At 56.6% G+C, this 19,895-nt stretch overlaps 1 protein-coding gene across 2 annotated transcripts in view; it reads left to right on the forward strand.

Moving 5' to 3' along the window:
• Window positions 1-19,625, forward strand: part of GGA1 (golgi associated, gamma adaptin ear containing, ARF binding protein 1) — a 21,212-nt gene extending 1,587 nt beyond the window's left edge. The window contains exons 2-17 of one of the 2 annotated variants that reach the window (XM_019664668.1): window positions 2,548-2,632; window positions 4,210-4,285; window positions 5,274-5,372; window positions 6,450-6,573; window positions 6,989-7,089; window positions 7,779-7,859; window positions 10,374-10,514; window positions 10,593-10,674; window positions 11,811-11,918; window positions 12,647-12,799; window positions 15,684-15,748; window positions 16,253-16,410; window positions 16,909-17,102; window positions 18,004-18,173; window positions 18,405-18,515; window positions 18,609-19,625. In XM_019664668.1, coding sequence (XP_019520213.1) covers window positions 2,548-2,632; window positions 4,210-4,285; window positions 5,274-5,372; window positions 6,450-6,573; window positions 6,989-7,089; window positions 7,779-7,859; window positions 10,374-10,514; window positions 10,593-10,674; window positions 11,811-11,918; window positions 12,647-12,799; window positions 15,684-15,748; window positions 16,253-16,410; window positions 16,909-17,102; window positions 18,004-18,173; window positions 18,405-18,515; window positions 18,609-18,719 — 1,859 coding nt within the window. In that variant the 3' untranslated portion in view covers window positions 18,720-19,625. The remainder of the gene's footprint in view (window positions 1-2,547; window positions 2,633-4,209; window positions 4,286-5,273; window positions 5,373-6,449; window positions 6,574-6,988; window positions 7,090-7,778; window positions 7,860-10,373; window positions 10,515-10,592; window positions 10,675-11,810; window positions 11,919-12,646; window positions 12,800-15,683; window positions 15,749-16,252; window positions 16,411-16,908; window positions 17,103-18,003; window positions 18,174-18,404; window positions 18,516-18,608) is intronic. The other variant, XM_019664669.1, reaches the window with a different exon arrangement.
• Window positions 19,626-19,895: the final 270 nt, after the last annotated feature.

Here is a 19,895-nt window from a genome sequence, read left to right on the forward strand (position 1 = left end):
GGTGGAAAGGAGCCACTCAGCTGCCATGGAGACTGTGCTGGAACACCCCAAGTGCCCAGGTCTCAGCTGCAACTTGGGGGGATGGGCAGGGCCCTGGCTGACAGACATGAGAGGCTGAAGACTGGAACTCTGGGTGATACAAAACAGTGTCAGATTTAGCAACAATGGGGGTTTTCTGAGAGGCTAAGAAGTCTAATCTGAGAAACACAGAGGAATCAGTACATCTGGGTTTGGCAGTGGGCTGAACCCTAATATATTGGCACTGACATCGTTTTCTCTTTTTCTTTCCGTTTCTGCCCTAGCAAAATTGTAAGCTCCTGCCTTGAGGTGGTTAGAGGTAAAAAGTAGCCTCTGGTGGGTAAATGATGACATTGTCACCACTGTAGAGTGACAGGGTAGTTGTGCCCTATTGTGAAACACCTCCTCTCCCTGGAGGTGTTCTCTCCTGCTGCCTAACAGGGAAATCCCTCCCCCTGCCCCGCACAGGTAAGAGACCTGTGTTTTGGGGCCAGGGCCCGAGAAGTTGGTCAGATCTCCTTGGACCCTGAGGCCCTCCTACTGGGGAGAAACGCTGATGTCTCATGATTCCGCTGCCACTGCTTCCTCACTGGCTTCTGACTCAGGAGCTGTCTCTAGAACCAGCCTCTCTGTCCTCACTCAGACTCACATGTCTTGGACAGTTGAAGGGACTTCCTGTTTTAGAGTCCCCCAGCCAGGGTCACTGAGTGGCTAATATCCAGCCCCATTATCTCTAATTTCAGACAGGTGTTCCCTAGTCTCTGGCCATGCTGGGAGGCTAGGAGGCAGAGTAGACAGCCACACTTGATCCTGGGAGTGGGGTGCCTCTTCCTGTTATCCTGGGGTGGTCAGCAGGGCTTCGTTTTTCTGAAGGACTAGAGGGCTCTGCAAGGCTCCTGGAACAGAGATTTGTACCCAGAGAGAAAATGCTTCATTCAGATCTCTGCTCAGCTGTGCCAGTGAGCAGTCCCCGCTCTGCCCCCCACCTGACACACACACACACACACACACACACACACACACACTTTCTATACCTTCTCCCTGCTCTTTTTTTCTTTATGGCACTTCACACCAGTATACCGTATTCTGTGTGTGTGTGTGTTTATCTGAGTGGTCAGTGTTTCTCTTGCTGGGAGCTTTCGTAGGGCAGATATTTTGTCTTGTTCGCTGCTATGACCCCAGCACTCAGAATGTTTATCAAATAAATATGAATTGAATGAACGGCTGCCAGGCACTGGGTTCCAAGGGCCCCAGGCCTCCCGCCACAGTATAATGGGCAGCCACCACCTGCTGGGTCTCCAGCCTCCTCCTGCCCACAGATCCTTCTCTGTCCCGCCTCCCCACCCCGGGCTCGCCTCCCCACCCCGGGCTCGGTGCTCAGGCGCGGGCAGAACTGGCTGGGACAGCGGGAAGCTTGGAGACAGGCTCTGGGGAGATGGTGAAGACCCAGCTCTGGCTGCCTCCACAGCCTTGTCCTGCGTAAAGTATTTAGTCACCCCAAATCAATCCATATTTTACTCCAACCTTACAGATGAGGACGAAGGTTCAGGGACATTCTATGACCCACTTAATTGTTGGTTAACCAGTGTTGGAGGTGAGGTTGGAGGGGAGGCCTAGTTTACCCCTCCCCTTTACCACCCCTGCCTAACCACTGCTGAGCCCTCGTTCATTCGTTTATCGGGGGAGATGGGCACGTACACAAGTGGCTGGGATGCGGTGCAGTGGCAGGCTTCGGCCCATGATGAAGGTCAGATTGGAGGGACACAGAAGAGAGAGCTGACCCAGCAATGCCAACCTGGACAGAAGTGGGGGTTAGGGAAGACTTCCCGAGCTGCACTGCTTACCAAGGCCCTTCACGCTCTGGCCTGTGCTCACTTACACCCATCTCTTCTCCTCACACAGCCCTTGAGCTGTTTAAAGGCATGCATACCAACCTGCTTCACCCCCTCCAGCCCCTGCTCATGTTACCTCTTCCAGGCAGCCTCCCCTGACCCCAGGCTCAACTGAGTCCCCTCCTCTGGTCCCCACGACTTCTTTGCCTCCCTCTGTCTCACTGTATTGAGAACCTAGCTTCCCGTGGCCCACTTCCCAGCTAGGCAGCCCCTTGAGAGAGGAGCTGTGGCTTTTTTTTCCCTACCTCTGGATTTCCTCAGCATAAATTCCGTGAGAATTGTGGGGACACTTCCCAGGAGTGGGATCAGAGGAGGTGTTGTCAGACATGGCAGGCATATAGCTATAGAGGTGGAGCAGCAAGGAGTAGGGGAATGACCCCTGAGCACAATGTCTAAAAGTGGGGCCTTTTGGGGAGAAACTGAGGAGAAGCCAGTAGACAGGAACTCATCTGTCCACTGACCTGACTGAAACATCAGCACTTGGACCTTGATGCTGTTAGAACAGGAAGTCAAGGGGCGGCCTTTTTGTGTGCTCAGACACCCTGACCCCCACTGACCAAGTCCTGCTGCCAGAGTAGGGAGTGGGAGAGGCACGGAGCCCTTTGCCAGGCCACACTGGCCCTCTCTCCTCCTGCAGACAGAGCCACAAACCCCCTGAACAAGGAGCTGAACTGGGCCAGCATCAACGGCTTCTGCGAGCAGCTCAACGAGGACTTTGAGGGGTAGGTTGCCTCTCTCTCGTTTGCTCTTTCTTTACAGAACCCACTGTCCACCTGCTGTACACACTCCAGACCCTGGCCTCAGGCAGAGACATGGGTGGGTTGGGACCCAGTTTCCATTCTTTTTTTTTTTTAAAGATTTTATTGGGAAATTGGGGAAGGGGAACAGCCAAGTTGTTGTCCTTCAATCCTAGCTTTGGAGAGCGCAGCCAGCTAAGCTCCAAGTCTAGTCACCATCCGGCTGCCTGTTGGCAGCTCGCAGCCACTCAGCTCAAGGTGCCGTGTTCCATCTTAGTTGCAGGGGGCGTAGCCCACCATCCCATGTGGGAGTCGAACCGGCAACCTTGTTGTTAGGAGCACGTGCTCTCACCAGCTGATCCATCCTGCCACCTGTTGGCAGCTCAGCTTGGGCGTAGCCCACCATCCCATGTGGGAATCAAACCGGCGACCCTGTTGCTCAGAGATCGTGCCCTTAACCAACTGAGCCAAACTGGCCCCCCAGTTTCCATTATTAATGTGCTCACAAATGAAGGATGGTAGTGGGCACTTTGTGCTGAGTGCTGCTTGTGTGAGCTACCTTCTTAGATGGGCCTTGCTGGACCCATTTTACAGGTGAAGAAACTGAGGCTCAGGGGACTCAGCAGTTGTCCCAAGATCTCGCAGAGAGAAAATGGTAGTCCTGGGTTTGTCAAAATACACATCTTTGGCTGCACACAGACTTGGACTAGACTGTCCGGCAGGGAACTTGGGGTGGACATGTTGGCAGGCTCCCTGCGTGGTGCTGAAGTTTGGGGTACACAGCTCAGTATGCTTCACCTCCCCTGCACCTCCCCCGGTACAGCATTCCACTCAGGGAGGCCATGCAAGCAGCATGATGTATGTGCTCCAGAATCTGGCTGCTTGGGTGCAACTCCCATCCCCTCTGTTAGCTGAGTCACCTTGGGCAGGTAATTGAATCCCTCTGAGCCTCCATTCCTCCAACTGTAAAGTAGGGTGTTAGTGCTGCCTACCTTGGAAGGCTCTTATAAATGTGGCAGGAAAATGCACGTGGGGCACCTCGCACATCATAAGCACCCAGTACATGTTAGCTGTTAACCATCACTCATGACAGGTCTTTCATGATCTGCTAGACAATATCACCACCTCCACCAGGAAGCAGCTCTGATTTCCCCCAGTAGGATGTCCGGTACTGCCTTGAGTTCCCAGGGAGCTATGTCTGCCCATCTCTCCTGGTACATTGTCATGTTCTGCTCCCAAATTGGGGCCTTGAAGGTGGTGGTCATTTATCTGTACTTGTCTCTATGGCAAGCCAAGGACACGGCAGATCAGTTCTCAGTAAAGCTGGCCGAGGGGCTGAGCTCATGCCTTTTGAAGGGCCCCAGCCTGCATTCCCTGCCTGACCCTGCCCTGTCGTGCCACAATCTCCAGCCCCATCCGCAATCCATAGAGAGAGCTGGGCCTTTGTATCTGCTCTGCAAAAGCCACTGAGGGCTGCAGCCCCAGCAGGGTAGAGAGGCAGCCCTCCCCTGGGGTTCCTGAGCTCTGTGGCTATTCTGGCTCTGTCTGTTCCTCTCACCTAGGCCTCCACTTGCTACCCGGCTATTGGCCCACAAGATCCAGTCCCCACAGGAATGGGAGGCGATTCAGGCCCTGACGGTGAGGAGAAGGGGAGAGAGGGTGCCAGCCATCCCCCAACCACGTGGATAGAACCAGGGAGGCCAAGACTGAGGTTTTAGGGGTCCCATTAGGCTCTTCAGAAAGGGTGTTATGCCACAATGGCCTAGAATGGGAGTCTGGGCCAGCCCATGAAGGTCCTACAGCAACCAGTGGGCTGGTCCTCCACCCCAGACGCTGCATAGGTAAGGGAGGAGGTCCCCAGGGCCATCTTGGCCCCAGTGGTTCCCCGCCTCAGCTGTGCATCAGATGTCCAGGAGGCTGGTTAAACTTAATGAATCAGACCTCCTGCAGCACCTGCACCCAGGAATGTGCATGCTTGCAAAGCTCCCAGGTGCATTGCGGAGCCAGGCCAGCCCATCCCATCAGTGGTCTCCAGACACAGGGCAGCGCTATCCTCACGGCGAGTGCGAGGGGTGATGCCTGGGCTTGAGCCAGAGGTTTTGAAGCTGTGCCAGTAGCAGAAGATTGGGGGGTGCACTGTCTGTGGCCTCCAAGCATGGGTGACACAGCTACAACCATATAGCAAAACGGATCTTAGGTGGCAGTAAATGGTTTTTGTTTTAATAGTTACGTATCTTTCTTACTACGTGAGATTTTTTAGCGTTTTTTTTTTTTTTGGTCAAATACACACTAGTCCTATGATTTCACAAATAGGCCAAGGTAGATGGTGCCTATTTAAGTGTTTAAAAAACAATCAAAGGAATGTAATGGAACTTACAAGTGGTATTCAGATGTGGCCAAGCCATGGAGGGGCTGCAGCGTGCTGCACCTGGGGCGTGGCCCAGCCGCATCCCCCAGGGGATGGTGAGCAGGCTCAAGGGTCTCTGAACCTCAGAACCCTCTTGTTCTCATGAGTTACTGCTCCCTTATAAATGCTTGTCCCTGGGCTTCTGAGCCCTGGCTGAGGTATGGGAGGGAGGCTGCCTCCTCTGATCCTCCCTGGTCCCTGCACCCCACTTCCCCCCAGGTGCTGGAAACATGCATGAAGAGCTGCGGCAAGAGGTTCCACGATGAGGTGGGCAAGTTCCGCTTCCTCAACGAGCTCATCAAGGTCGTATCTCCCAAGGTGGGTGCTCGCAGGCCTGAGCTCAGACCTGCGCTGTCAGACAGGGGTGACGGGCTCCCTCTCAGCTTGGGGCCTCCCACTGGGGTTCCTGCTTCTGCTACTTCAGACCCCGTTAGAACTGTGACCTGGCACAAACACAGACCCTTTCTCAGGGTCCCCTTCACGCAGCTGAGTCCGGGACTGCTGGTTTCTAGGAAGAGGGCTTCCGCTGAACAGTGGCGGCCCACTCTGCAGTTGCTCAGAACTTAGGGGGTGCACACAGCTGCCCCGGCATGTGCTGTTCTGGCTCTGAGATCTCTCCCTGCAGACCTGGCTACGGCACCTCACCTAGGTCCCTGGGTCTCTAGTGGAGGGTCTCCCTGTCCCCACCTCACAGGAGTGGCCCCTTTGAGGCCTTGGATACTGAGGCCTCAAACCTGAGTGACAGAGGTTGCTGGCTGCAGATGGGCCATGCCCCCCACCCCACCCCCGGCTTTGCCCGAGGAGCCCTCCTCCCGTAGGGCACGAGCATGTTTGGTGCCCCTTGGTTGAAGCCCCACCCCCTTCGCCTTTCCTCACTCAGACCCACTGACCAGAGCAGCTGAGTGACCCAGCTGGTCCCCCATTCTCCCAGCAGGTGACAGGTGTGAGAGCCAGTTTCCTCAGCCTAGTTTGCTGCTGGGAGGCTGGGTGGGGCCCAGGGCTGAGAAGTTCCACAGCTGCCGCTTCCCTGGCCAGCCTGGAACCTGGTGGCTCCTCCTCCCTGAGGTCACAGAGTGAAGCCTTACCGGTGCTGGCCATGAGCGAGCCCCAGGCTGTGCTCAGCTGTGTCTGCTCTGCATCCTCACCATGATACCACTGTTGTCATTCCCCACTTACAGTGGGGAAACTGAGATACACAGGGCTGGCACAGCTAGTGATGGCAGAGCTAGCTGGTGAGCTCTGCCTGTGCCAGGCTGGTTGGGTGGGATGTGAGGGCCCTGTAGGCCAGGTTTCCAAGGGAGTTCTGGGGAGACAGCCAAGTTGGGCCTGGGGTTGGGGCTGCAGCAAGTGGGGCCAGGCAATGTCAAAGGCCTCTCCTCCCATCGGTCTTTGAAGTACCTGGGCTCTCGGACATCAGAGAAGGTGAAGAACAAGATCTTGGAGCTCCTCTACAGCTGGACCATCAGCCTGCCTGAGGAAGTGAAGATCGCAGAGGCCTACCAGATGCTCAAGAAGCAGGGTGAGGCCCCCAGAGCATGGGGGATGGCCGGCACCTCCTCTCCCTGAGCTGAGCTCCAGGGGCTTCTGGCAGCAAGGTCATGGGTCTGCTCTTTAACTTCTCAAGAGCAGTGAGGCCTTTTTGTGTCTCTGCCGGAGGCTAGCTTGGGTAGAGAGAAGGTAGGTTTGGGTCAGGCTTCCCCTCAAAGTGACCCCCATGGAGTGGCCTCAAAATATGGGTGCCTAAACTCTCTCCCATGCAATTTGACATGATAGGTCAGGAGCAGGCCCTGGCCCACCAAAGTCCAGAGCCAGCATGCTGGAGAAAGACTGCCCTCCACCTTCCATTGTACGCCTACCTGGCCATGTCCCCTTCTCACCCTCTGCCCCTGGGCCTGGGCCCTGTTGACAGCCTTCCCACCACCCATCTACTCTAGGGATTGTGAAGTCTGACCCCAAGCTTCCAGATGACGCCATCTTTCCCCTTCCTCCTCCACGGCCTAAGAATGTGATCTTTGAAGACGAGGAGAAATCCAAGGTGAGGCTCTAAGGAGGGGTAGATGAGGACTCCAGGGCCCACTAAGGGAGTCAGTGAATTCCAGCCCCTGGCATCCCTGCCCTTGGAGCAGAGGCTCGTGATGATCATGACCACTGTAGTGGGTGACAGGCGCCATTTATTGAGCTCTTACTGCATGCTGAGTGCTCCCCATATAGTGCCCCTGCGTTTAATAAACACAAGAGTGCCTGGTGCCTCTGGGGTTGGTTTGAGGGCATTTCATAGGTTGACCAGGAGTTTGCATATTTTTATGTCTTTGACCCTTTTAACAGTAATTTCATGAGCTTTTTGTTAAAGAAGCATGTGTTCATGGGTAAGAAATTAAACAGCACTGAAGGAGGTAGGATAAAAAGTAAAAGCTTCTCTTTACCCAGTCCAGTCCCAAAGGGTAAGCACTGTTAAGTCTCTTGTACATCCTTCCAGAAAGGTTCTCTAACAATAGTAATAGAATGTTTTACACTATTTATTGAGAACTTATTTCTGCTGGTCGCTGTGGGGAGCACTTATGTGCAGTGTCTCAGTTGCCCTGTGGCCACTAGGTGTCAGTAGATTCTCACCATTTGACAGATCATTTGCTTAGGTAACTTACATCCCGCAGCCAGAAAGTGGGAACCAGACGTGACCCCAGGCCTGGGTCCTGCCACCACTGTCATGCCCCTTTGTCTCTGCAGATGCTGGCCCGCCTGCTGAAGAGCTCCCACCCCGAGGACCTCCGAGCGGCCAACAAACTCATCAAGGAGATGGTGCAAGAGGTGATGGCCAAGCCCAGAGCACAGGGAGGAGGCGGGATGGGGATGTTGGACTGGGCTGCCGAGATAGGATAGTGTGTGTGCTGGGCCACCCTACAGTGACCCAGCTAAAGGGCTGTCACAGCAGTGAAAGAGCTGACTGCCTGGGAGACCCTAGTGGGCTGAGCCAGGACCACCGTGTAGAGGGAAGAAATTTCCCACAGCTGAGCTCACCTGCCCTGGGCAGGTTTCTGAGAGGCTGACCACCTCTTCCATAAAAATTAGGAGTATAACTGGCTTTACTATATTTAAAATGTGTGTGTGGAGGGGGGGGTATGAACAGAGAACAATATATATTTGACTTATAAGTAAACAGATGCTCCTTGACTGACGATGAGGTTACGTCCTGATAAATCCATTGTAAGTTGAAAATATTTTAAATCGAAAATTCATGTAATACACCTAACCTACTGAACATCATAGCTTAGCCTCAGCCACCTTAAAAGTGCTCAGAACACTTATAGTAGTCTGCAGTTGGGTAAAATCACCCCAACACAAAACTTATTTTATTAAAAAATGTTAGGGCCGGCCGAGTGGCTCAGTTGGTTAAAAGCTCGCTCAAGAGTTTGAGCTCTGAGCAACAGCAGTTCAATTCCCGGCCTGAGCTGAGCTACTGCTGAGCTGCCAACAGGTGGCAGGATGGCTCAGCTAAAAAAAAAAAAAAAAAAAAAAATGTTAACTACCTTGTAATTTATTATGCATATCACTTCCGCACCACTGTGAAGTCAAAAATCACAAGTTGAACCATCGTAAGTCAGGGACCAGTGTATACATATGTCGTGGGTGCATGCTGAAACATTTTTTTATTGCTAAACGTCAGTCATCAAAAAAGTTTGCAGTCAGGCCAGCCGAGTGGCACGTTGGTTAAGAGCTGGCTGGGGATGCCAGCTCTGTGCAGCAGGGTCCTGGTTCAGATCCCACATGAGGGCCAGTGACACAGCTAAGATAGTGAACAACAGCTTGATCTGGAGCTGGGCTGCCGTGAGTTGCCCACGACGGTGTAGGCTGCAGCCCCTGCTGCAGTGGGCTGCCGTAAGCTACCATGTGTGGCTGGCAGCCAGCGTGAGCAACTGGCAGCTGGTGTGAGCTGCCAAGAGCCGCCGTGAGCGGCCGTCCAGAGGCCGGCGACCGATGTGCCTCACCCGGGAAGAGCGCAATGATGATACCAACATGGGCCAGTGAAGCGACGTCCTCCACAACTAGACTGAAGAACAAAAGGGCAGCAACTTGTCTGTTCCCCTTCTCCAGATTCCCCAGCGCTGTTCCCCTCCCCCAGTTCCCCAATAAAATCTTTTTAAAAAGTTTGCAGTCTAGAGACCCAGAGGGCAGAAGTTCTGGGTTGCCTCTTTTTTTTTTTTTTTAAAGATCTTATTGGGGAATTGAAGGAGGGGAACAGCGTTGGGAAATCAGGGAAGGGGAACAGACAAGTTGCTGCCCTTTTGTTCTTCAGTCTAGTTGTGGAGGACGTCACTTCACTGGCCCATGTTGGTATCATCATTGCTCTTCCCGGGTGAGGCACATCGGTCGCCGGCCTCTGGACGGCCGCTCACGGCAGTTCACGCCAACTGCCGGACACTCACACTGGCTGCCAGCCACTCATGGTAGCTTACGGCAGCCCACTGCAGCAGGGGCTACAGCCTACACCATCGCCAGAGACTCACGGCAGCCCAGCTCCAGGTCAAGCTGCTGTTCTCCATCTTAGCTGTAGAGGGCACAGTGTCACTGGCCCTCATGTGGGATCCGAACCGGTGGCCCTGCTGCTCAGAGCTGGTGTCACAAGCCAACTCTTAACCACCGCACCACTCGGCCGGCGCCTGGGTTGCCTCTTAAAGGCAGTCTGCATGCTCTTGACAGCCAAGAGAAAATTAAGGGTGGCTCCTCGCATGGAGGGTGATGTGTGAGATGGCACAGCCCAAGTCCACCTTTCATCCCTCAAGGGAGGAACCTGCGTAGTAAGCAGAATGGGCCATGGTAGCAGGGGCACGTCCTGCAGCTGCCTTTCAAGGCCATGAGCTCCCCACCATTTGCCAGGCACTGACAGACGCTGAGGGGGTCACTGCACTAGGTTCTAGGTTGCACTTGGTGACCACTAAGATCCTCTTTCAGGGGACAGACACGAGAAAGGCGAGTCGTGTAGAACCACAAGTGTAGGTCTGGACCCTGGTCCTCCGGAATCACTGGCAAGTGTGTTAGAAACCCAGGTTCCTGGGCCATCCCTGGAGATTCTGGCTAAGGCCCAGGGAATTCTGATGGGCCCGTGCAGAGGGGTCCCGGGGCTGTTGGCCGGAGGAAAAGAACTGAACAGGGTTGGCTGAGGGCTTCTTGGACCAGAGTGCCCTATCCTGGGCATAAGATGGACTCTTAGCAGCACCTGACCTCACACCTTGCCACAGACACTCCAGAGTGGTGTGGGCAGTGCCTGGATTAGGGCTGGGCCTGACCCAGCCTCTTGGGGGCCATTTGCTGATGCCTCCCCAGGACCAGAAGCGGATGGAGAAAATTTCAAAGAGAGTGAGTGCCATTGAGGAGGTGAACAACAATGTGAAGCTGCTGACGGAGATGCTGATGAGCCACAGCCAGGGCGGTGCTGCGGCCCACAGCAGCGAGGACCTTATGAAGGTGCGCCTTTCTCTGCCCTGTCCCAGTCCACTCCAGGACCCCTGCTGGCCCTGACCCACCTACCCTACTTGTCTCCAGGAACTGTACCAGCGCTGTGAGCGAATGCGGCCCACACTCTTCCGACTGGCCAGTGACACGGAGGACAATGACGAGGCCTTAGGTGAGCCCCTGGCAGAGCAGGCCCCATCCCTCTGCCTCTTCCCCTCCTCCCCTTCCACACTGCTGAGTATCTGCAGTTGGAAGGAGCCACCACCGACCTTGGGCTTCTCCAAGTTAGTTGAAGAGAGCGGAGAGTAGACGCTGTCATGGTTGAGAGACTCTCTGGGCCAAGCCTCTTCATGCACGCCTCATTTACTGCCTGCAAGCCACATAGGAGGGAAAATTGTTCCCATTTTACAGCTGGGGCTAAGGAAGGGGAGTGATTTGCCCAGATCATAGAGCAAAACAGTGGCAGCACCAGGGTAGAGAGCAGGGCTCTCTCCCTATATAGACGCTGCCTGGTAAGGGCTACACACTAAGAGTGAATCCCACAGGCCTGAGCAATTCCAGAGCTGGGCCCTGTGGCTTCTGCTAGGGCCATATAGCAGGCTCTCGTCCTGTGCTCGACTACCACGTCAGCAGGGCCTCTGGGACAGCGGTCTGGGTACCATCTTATCCCCTCATTCAGCAGGAGTTCATTGAGCCCCTCCCATGGGCCAGGGACCTGGTCCCCACCCAAGAGGCTCACTGCTCAGGACCCTCTAAGCCTTGGCCCCCAAAAAGGTGATACTGACAAGGGCCTAGCATGTGCCAGGCACTGTTCTAGGCCCTCAGGCATATGGCAGTGATCAAAATTGACAAAAGGCCTAACCTCAGGGAGCTTGTACCCTAAAGAGAGGAGACAGACAATAAACCCAGGAGTGAGCAGTGACAGTTTGTCAGGTGGTGCTAAGTGATGGAGGAAAATAAGCCATTGCATAGTACGGGGGTTGGGGTAGGGACAGCCTCTCTGAAGTGACTTCTGGGTGAAGACCTGAAGGCAGGGAGGGATGAAGCCATGCAGAGATCTGGGGATACCCAGACAGCAGAGCCTGTGTGGAAGCCTGGAGGCGGAAGGACGCCACTGTGTTCAGGGGCTGCTGGCCCAGGGCAGTGTGGAGGGGACAGTGGGCAAGGTGGGAACAGAGGCCTGAGTCTGAATAGATGAGATGGATGGCCTACCCCTCTCAAGGGCTGGGATGGATTTGGGGTGCTCATCTCGCCCCCAGAGGTCCCCACATTCCTTCATTCTGGCCTTTCCCCTCCTGCCCATTCCAGCGGAGATCCTACAGGCCAACGACAACCTCACTCAGGTGATCAACCTGTACAAGCAGCTGGTGCGGGGAGAGGAGGTTAATGGTGACGCTGCTACTGGCTCCATCCCTGGTGAGGTGGCAGGAGAGCTGGGGGTGGGGCACCAGGCTGGAGGGGCACAGACAATCCAGGGTGGTGTGCTGGTCCCAGAGCTGGTAGCTGTGACTGCTAAGGTAACCCTGGCCCCTTAAGATGGGGCAGGCCCCCAGGGAGAGAGCTGGGGGCGAAGTCTGCCAAGCCTGCAGCTGTGGGGGGAGGAAGTCTGGATGTGGGATGGAGCAGGAGGGAGCTGAGGGTTTGGCAAGGACAGGCCGAAGAAAGAAGAGCTTTCTTTCAGTGGACAAGTCAGGCACCTGTCGTGCGGGGCTAATTGACATCCCCCAAGGCTTAAATTAGTTTAATTATCAGAAGGCAGGAGGGAGGGTTTGACACATAAACGTTCAGGCTCAGCTTCAATAAGGGTAAAATGACAGGTCTGGGGACTGCAGAAGAGGCCAGAATTGGCCCTATTGGGGAGGGTGGGGCTTCCGCAGAGGCAGCAGAGCTTAAGCGGGGCCTTAAAGGATGGGAGGCAGCTTGCCAAGTAGAGAACAAGGAAACCCACCCCAGACAGAAGGAACACCATGTACTGAAGAAAGGACCTGGTGGGCAGATTTTGGGGCGAGGGTCGTGTGGCCAAGGAGGGGAAAGCAGGGGGGTTGGGAAGTATAGCGGGACAGTGTGCTGCCCCTCGGCCCCCATGGACTCTGAGCCTAAGTGTCCTCCCCCAGGACTTGCCTGACTCTCCTTTCCCACCGCAGGGAGCACCTCGGCCCTGTTGGACCTGTCAGGCCTGGATCTCCCTCCTGCGGGCACCTCCTACCCAGCCATGCCCACCTGCCTTGGTGACCAGGCCAGCCCTGAGCAGCCCAGCACCTCTGTATCCCTGCTTGATGATGAGCTCATGTCTCTGGGTGAGGAAGGGGGCGGGCTCGGCTGCGGGGCGTGATGCCCACCACACACATGCAGCTTACAGAGCATGGTCAGGTCAGCGTGTCACTCCTCCTGTCAGTGCTGGGCAGCATGGGGGATGGGCTTGAGGCCCATTCACAGCTGAGGAAGCTAAGGCTCAGGGAAGCAAGGAACTTGTGCAAGGTCACATCATCAAAGGGTGAGGTTGGCCAGGCCCTAAACCTGATAAGTCAGCAACACCCAGACATTTCCCTGCAGCAGGTTAGAGCCTAGATCTAGATGCTGCCCAGGCAAAAGTTCAGCAGTTTCCCCACCCGCTGAGAGGAAGGGGGAGAACTCCGTGCCCCGCAGCTTACCCAAAAGCTCCGGGGAAGCTGGCACCAGAGCATGAGGCACTCCATGAGCCAAGACCCAAGCTGATCCTGGGCCAGTCCTGTGTCACCACGGGGCGGGGTCAGGGCTCCAGAGCCTGACAGGAAACCAGCCTCATACCTGAGGAAGAAGCAGAGGGCGCCAGACAGCCATGCAGTTTTGGGGTTTCCAGCTTTGAACGCTTAGAAACGAAAGCGTAATAGCAGCCTCCTCATAATAGCCCTGAAGTTATAAAAATAGGTGGTTGGGCTCTGTCAGAGGAATATATGGGGAAACTAGGAAACCGAGAGTCCGATTGTGTTCCTCTGAGCCAGTTCTGAGGTAAAAACCAAACCTGAAGGACCCCAGGAAGGGAAGGCGTTCTGGGGTCCCGGACGGCCCAGGGCAGCGTGTAAGGAGTACTGCCCCAACCACTGCTGCTCACTGGTCTATCTTAGCCCTCCCTCCACCACATGAGCTGGGTGCTGTCAACATCCCCATTTTACAGATGCGAAAGCAAGGCTTGGGAAGGCTGGGTGGCTTGCGCAAAGAGGGCGCCAGGGTCTGGACGAGGCACTTGGATTCTGAAGCCTCGCTGAGTCTCTCTGCTGCTCTGACTCAGCTCCCCAGCCAGAAAAGAGCAATGAGTGAGGAGGGAGAGGAGGGGGACAGCGGACCAGGCTGAGTTCCCCTCGGTGAGCCCATCAGCTGGCATCCTACCTCAGAGGGTCTGTCCACAGGGTGTCCATGGGCCACTCACAAGTCCCACCCACCTGCCTCCTCATTTAGGGCCAGGGCCCCCTCAGTGCCCCTGACACTGTTTCATAGAGAAGTAAAGGATGGCAGTGACAGGAAAGCGCACACAGGCTCACCTTCCCCCACAGACCCAGGACCAGGCAGGCGGCAGCTACTTTACTGGACAGCTGGGGCGTGCAGCCCCACCTCCCAGTGAGTGGCTGTGGCAAAGCCGCCTCCTCATGAGAAGTGAGGTGCGCTTTGCACTTCCTGTCCCCGAGTTGCTTCAGCAGAGCCCTGAGCCTTCAGCTACCTCTGGTTTCTTCTCAAAGGCAATGAAAATGTGGAAATAGGAACCAGAGTGCCAGGGCAGCACCCACCCTGCTCTGGGGAGGGGAGGAAGCCTTAGGACCACAAAGGGGGCTTGTCCTAAACGGTTTTTTTCGGTGGCAGGAAAGGTGAGGGGTGTGGGGCAGGGTAGGCAAGGAGGACTTCCTGTCTGTCAGAGAGGGTGTTTCGGTAACGTCCAGGCACTTCATCTGATTTGTCTAACTCGGGTCAGCAAACTGCGGCTCGCGAGCGACACACGGCTCTTTGGGTACGTTCCATCTCAAAAGTTTGCCGACCCCAGGTCTAACTCATTACCCACAGCAGTCCTCTGATGTAGATGCTGCTGTTGTCTCTGTTTTCCAGCTGAGGCACAGGGAGGTTGTCACCCGCCCAGGTGACATATCTAAGTGGCAGAGCTATATTCAAACTCCAGCAATTAGGCCATGCTCTTTCCAAGTTGACTCTGCCACTTTCCAGCTGTGTGACCTTGGGCAGGTTAATTAACCCCTCTGAGCATCTATTTCTTCATCCCTAAGAGACAGATGAGAACCCCACACCTACCATTTAAGGATTCATTTGAGGATTCGTTGAGACCCAGTTCTGAAGTGCCTGACACATCAGGGGGTGTAAGAAATGGTAGCAGTTACCATCCTGTTGTCCCTGGTCTCAGAGCTGTGTCCAGAGGAAGAGACCCAATCGTCACTGCCGTCTGTGCCTTACTTTGCCTGTCAGGTAGCACTTCAGGCAGGATAGCACTTATTCAGGATTTGGTAGAAACAGGATAACTTGTCTTCTCTAGGTAAAATCCGGGGTTTTACTTGGCAAGGGGTGTGTTTTAGGGTAGGTAGAGGTCAGACTGGTTGGTGACCCTCTACCAACCTGATGAGCAGGACCTTCCTGGTATAAAAGGCCTACAGCTCTCCCTGGAACCAGTCAGCTAGCCGTGTTGGCACGTTCCAGGGCAGATGGGGCCTTCAGAGTCCAGCCCTGCATTGTGTGCATGGGGCCACTGCCGCCTAGCCAGCACCTTGCCCATGACTGCTCTGATTGTGGGGCCCAGGGCCCTGTTCACTGCACCACAGTTCCCTTTTGACACTCAGAGGGCGTCCCTCCAGTGAGCCGTACACGCACGCACGCACCCCCCACCCCCACCCCCAGCAGCTGCCAGCTGATGAATGAAGACGAAAGTCCTGTCTGTAGTTGAATTGACTTCTGAGCAGCAAGAGAGGAAGCATGTGTGGGCCCGGGGAATGGGCTGTCGGGATCTTTGCTTTCTACTTATGCTCTGCGACTGCTTCCCTCTGAAAGAGCTAAAGTGGGGGTTTTTCCCCTTTGAGCTGAGCCTCTCGGAGGAAGGGGGCTGGGGGGAGGGTAGGAGCCAGGGAACCCAACCCAGCACACACAGTCCCCCATCTCTAGCACCTCTGCTCAGGGACCCAGCTCCTTGACCTCTGCCTTGCTTCCCTGCAGGCCTAAGCGACCCCACACCCCCTTCAGGGCCAAGCTTGGACGGTGCTGGATGGAACAGCTTCCAGGTAGGAGGGGCCAGGAACTAGCCTAACCTGTCCTGGGGGCAGAACAACTGGGACAGGCAGCCTGGGGGGCCAATGAGAGGAGAGATGGGCGAGGGCCGTGGGGCAGGGGCTGGCCCAAGGGGCTGAGGCACCCATCCCAGGATGGAGGAAGACAGGCAGTCCTTCCTTCGTCACCTCGCTGCCAGTCTCCCTGCCAGCCCCAGCCTTGGGCCTCCCTGGGGTTCAGACAGGGGTTCCTTATTCCTTTTCTCTTAAGGGGCATTTTGAGGTCCCTGGAATGTGATGGTTTCTAGAGTAGGACCCCAGACTAGGCCCCACCCACTGATGGCCCTGTTGTGAGAGGGGTTGGGCCCAGCAGGAATGTGGTCCCCATCCCTGCCGCTTCTTCCCCCAGATGTCACCTGCAGGGAGGGGAAGGGGCCTCCTTTTCAGCACCTTTTCAGCACAGGACAAAGGACATCTTTTCAGCACCCCACCTACCTGCATCCTTTGTATGCCCAACAGTCATCTGATGGCACAGAAGCCCCAGCCTCCACTCTGGCCCCCAGCATGGACAGTCGGCCCCCAACGCAGACAGTGAGCAGTGGTCTGGATGACCTGGACCTCCTGGGAAAGACACTCCTGCAGCAGTCACTGCCTCCGGAGTCCCAACAAGTGCGGTGGTGAGGGCACACCCTGGCTGGCATGAGGGGAGCCCTCCCTGTCCCCACAACCAGCACCATCTCCTGGGCTTTCCCTGCCCCAGACCCATCAGGGAGCGGCCCAGTGGTCATTTGTTCCTGTGAGCAGTTGCTGCGGAGTACCACTCTGCTAAGCGCTGCGCTGGGTTCAAAGGACACAGCAGTGACCAAGGGAGGTGCAGGGCCTGTCCAACAGAGCATGGAGTTTATGAGAGAAAGGGGACCTGTGCCCCACTCACACCCTTCCCCGAGGCGTCCCAGCACCTGAGAAAAATGGAAGACCCGGAAGGTCAGCCGTGAGGAAGACACTGAGCCTGAGTGGGCTGGGGGAAAGGGTGGGCTGGAGAGCAAGAGCTGCCTGTTTTCAAGCGGAGGCAACCAAGGCCAAGAGCCAGGGAGGCGTCAGGGCCAGTCAGGAGCCCAGCCTTTCCGGTGCGCCTGCGCTCTTGGCCACCTCTCAATGCACCGTGCCCCAATAAGGGAGAAGCAGCAGCCAGCCCCCCGGCTCACGCTTCGGGACCTGCAGAATAAAAGCAGCTGCAGCTCGCCCAGCTCCGGCGCCGGCGGCCCCTTCCACACTGCGTCCCCTGAGCCCCCTGGGCCTCCGCAGCAGCCCCTGCAGACGGAGCTCTCACTGGCCAACATTACGGTGCCTCTGGAGTCCATCAAACCCAGTGAGTAGGGCGCGGGCACGGGCGGGTACAGGCGCGTCAGCTCGCTGCCTGGCAGCACCACCCACCTCTTTATCCTGCTGGGAGCTCTTTCTGAGGAAGCAGGTGGGGAAACGGGGCTCTCCAGTCCTGCCACTGCCTGACTCAGCAGGGAGCTCTGGGCACGACCTTTCCCCTTCCCAGCTCTCAGTTTCCTTATCTGTGGCCACAAAACCGCTGTGTAAATTCCAGGGTTACACAGGCAAGAAGGCTTCTTATGATGGCCCCTGGGCCCATCCCTCCCGAGAAGGCAGGTCCAGGACACACAGGTTTGGGGTCTCCCCAAGATCACAAAACCAAACCAGGTCCAGGTCTGAGTTTCCCCCACCCAGGAGCAATAGGGGAGCCACTGGCAGCGCCAGACCCTGCACAGATGAAGACAGGCCAAGCGTCTCGGTCTTGTCCATCTGGTGAGCTCACTGTGACCAGGGCGTCACACCTTCAGTGCCCCCGGGAGGTAGTGATGGTGCCCCTATCTTACCAGTAGGGAAGACCCTGAGCTCAGACAAGCGGAGTGACTGGACCAGGGTCACACAGTGAGAGCGGGACCCCAGCTCACCCACAGTCCTTCACTCCAGCATGCCATGAAGCAGCCTCGTGGCATCGGGGGAGTCCCGACTAGGGCTCAATTCCGGGCCGGATGTCTTGCCTCTGCCATCATACCAGAAGTTCATCTGTCCCATCTGGTGCCAGTCTGTGCCCCTGACTGCACTGCCACCCAGGTCAAGGCAAGGACCTAAGTTGGGATTTGTTCATTCTTTGCCAGCCGAGCAGTGAGAGCCTGATGTGAGCCAGGTGAGGGGAGCTGGTCAGATGTGCTTGGGCCTGGCACCACCCATCACCCTCTCCCCTTCTCCCCTGCCAGGCAGCATCTTGCCAGTGACCGTGTACGACCAGCATGGCTTCCGGGTTCTCTTCCACTTCGCCCGAGACCCGCTTCCTGGGCGCTCTGATGTGCTGGTGGTGGTGGTTTCCATGCTGAGTACCGCTCCCCAGCCCATCCGCAACATTGTTTTCCAGTCAGCTGTCCCCAAGGTGACATGGGCATACCTCCCTTCTCTCAAGGCAGAGCGACTCAGGGCTGGATGGGGGACCAGCTAGGAGCAGGGTCTCTCTGTCTTCCAGAGGAGTTGGGGTGGAAGGGAACCAAAGGACAGCCCCAGGCCCCCCAGAGGAGAATCTGGCAGGCAGGCTGGGCCTGGTTCCTCAGGAGATGGGGACGAGAAGCCAAGGCTAGCTGTGCCCGTCCTGCCCTCCTGTCCGCAGGTCATGAAAGTGAAGCTGCAGCCACCCTCAGGCACAGAGCTGCCGGCATTTAACCCTATCGTCCATCCCTCTGCTATCACCCAGGTCCTGCTCCTCGCCAACCCCCAGAAGGTGAGGGACCCAGCTGTGACAGGGCACCACTATGGGGTGGGGGCAGCCTCTTCTCCACCTCTGACCTTTCTGTCTTCACCATCTCTGCCCCAGGAGAAGGTTCGTCTTCGCTACAAGCTCCTCTTCACCATGGGCGACCAGACCTACAATGAGATGGGGGATGTGGACCAGTTCCCCCCACCTGAGACCTGGGGGAGCCTCTAGAACAGACAGGGGAAGGGGAGAGGAGGAGGAGGCAACAGGACTGGCCACTGGCTAGCCTGTGTGGGAGGCTGTGGTGGCCTTGGACACCCTTTGTCCCCATGGCCATATCCCCTGTGCCTGGTGCTTCTCCCCTCACCCCTACGGCCCCCTCCTTCATTAACCCCTCCCCTGCTGAGCCAAACCCAGCAGAAGGCTGGGCCTGGGTTTGCACTGCTGGGGACCTTCACCACAGGTGGAAGCCTGGAGCAGGGAAGTCCTGCATTGCCCCGGAAGGACTTGGGGTCGTTGGGAGAAGCATGGCTGTCGGGCAAGGGCCAGGACCTCGGCCCCAGCCCCAACCCCAGCCTGGGGTGGGGTCATCCCCGCCTGTCTCTCTTATGCCTTATGGGAAGGCCCAGCCATAACTTGGGGGCCGTGCTGGAGCCGGGGACTGGCTCAGGCCTCCTTCATAGGAACCGGGTGACTGAGGGGGTGATGCCTGCACCCTCAGCTGTTTGCACTCTCTGGTGTGTGGTTTGACTCTCAGCTTTTCTTTCTAAGTTGCCCTGTGGTCACCATCTCAGGGGGCCTAGTTGCGGGAGCCCCACCCATCCCCTACACCTCCTGGGGGTCTCCCCCCACCCGCCTGACGCCTTTGCTGTCAGGCCTCCTGAGGGGCTGCAGGGGCTGTGTGACTGCCAGACCAAGGGTAATGCCAGAGACGGGGCCCCAACTGGGGGCCAGGGGCTTCTGGCCAGGGGAGGTCCTACACTGCAGTTCTCAGTGTCTCCTTCATTCATTGGCCTCTGCTGGGGCCTCCTGTGGGCATCTCACCTCTGTCCATCCATCCAGCCATGGGCAGAAGTGGGGTCAGTGTGTGAGTGAGAGCTGGAGTATTTATGGAAATAAAATGTCCTTTTTCCTGGACCAGCTGCTCTTGTGGCCCTTCTGAGGTGGAGGGAGACAGGAGGGGTCCAGGAGTGGGAGGTCCCCGGGGCTGCTCTGCAGACCTCTCTCTGCCTCTGTCTTTGGAGATCGGGCCATGGCGCTCTCCCCACCACCCCTGAGCCCTGCGCAGGAAGAGGCCCTGCTTGGGGGCCTGTGGCTGGTGATGAGTCACCAGAGAGGGCTCAGGGCTGTAGCGGGCCCAACGCCATCCCAGCTGGAAGTGAGTAGCCGCTCAGGGCCTGCCAGGAG

The sequence above is a fragment of the Hipposideros armiger genome, unplaced genomic scaffold, assembly GCF_001890085.2.
Source record: "Hipposideros armiger isolate ML-2016 unplaced genomic scaffold, ASM189008v1 scaffold_426, whole genome shotgun sequence".
NCBI classification, from domain to species: domain Eukaryota; kingdom Metazoa; phylum Chordata; class Mammalia; order Chiroptera; family Hipposideridae; genus Hipposideros; species Hipposideros armiger.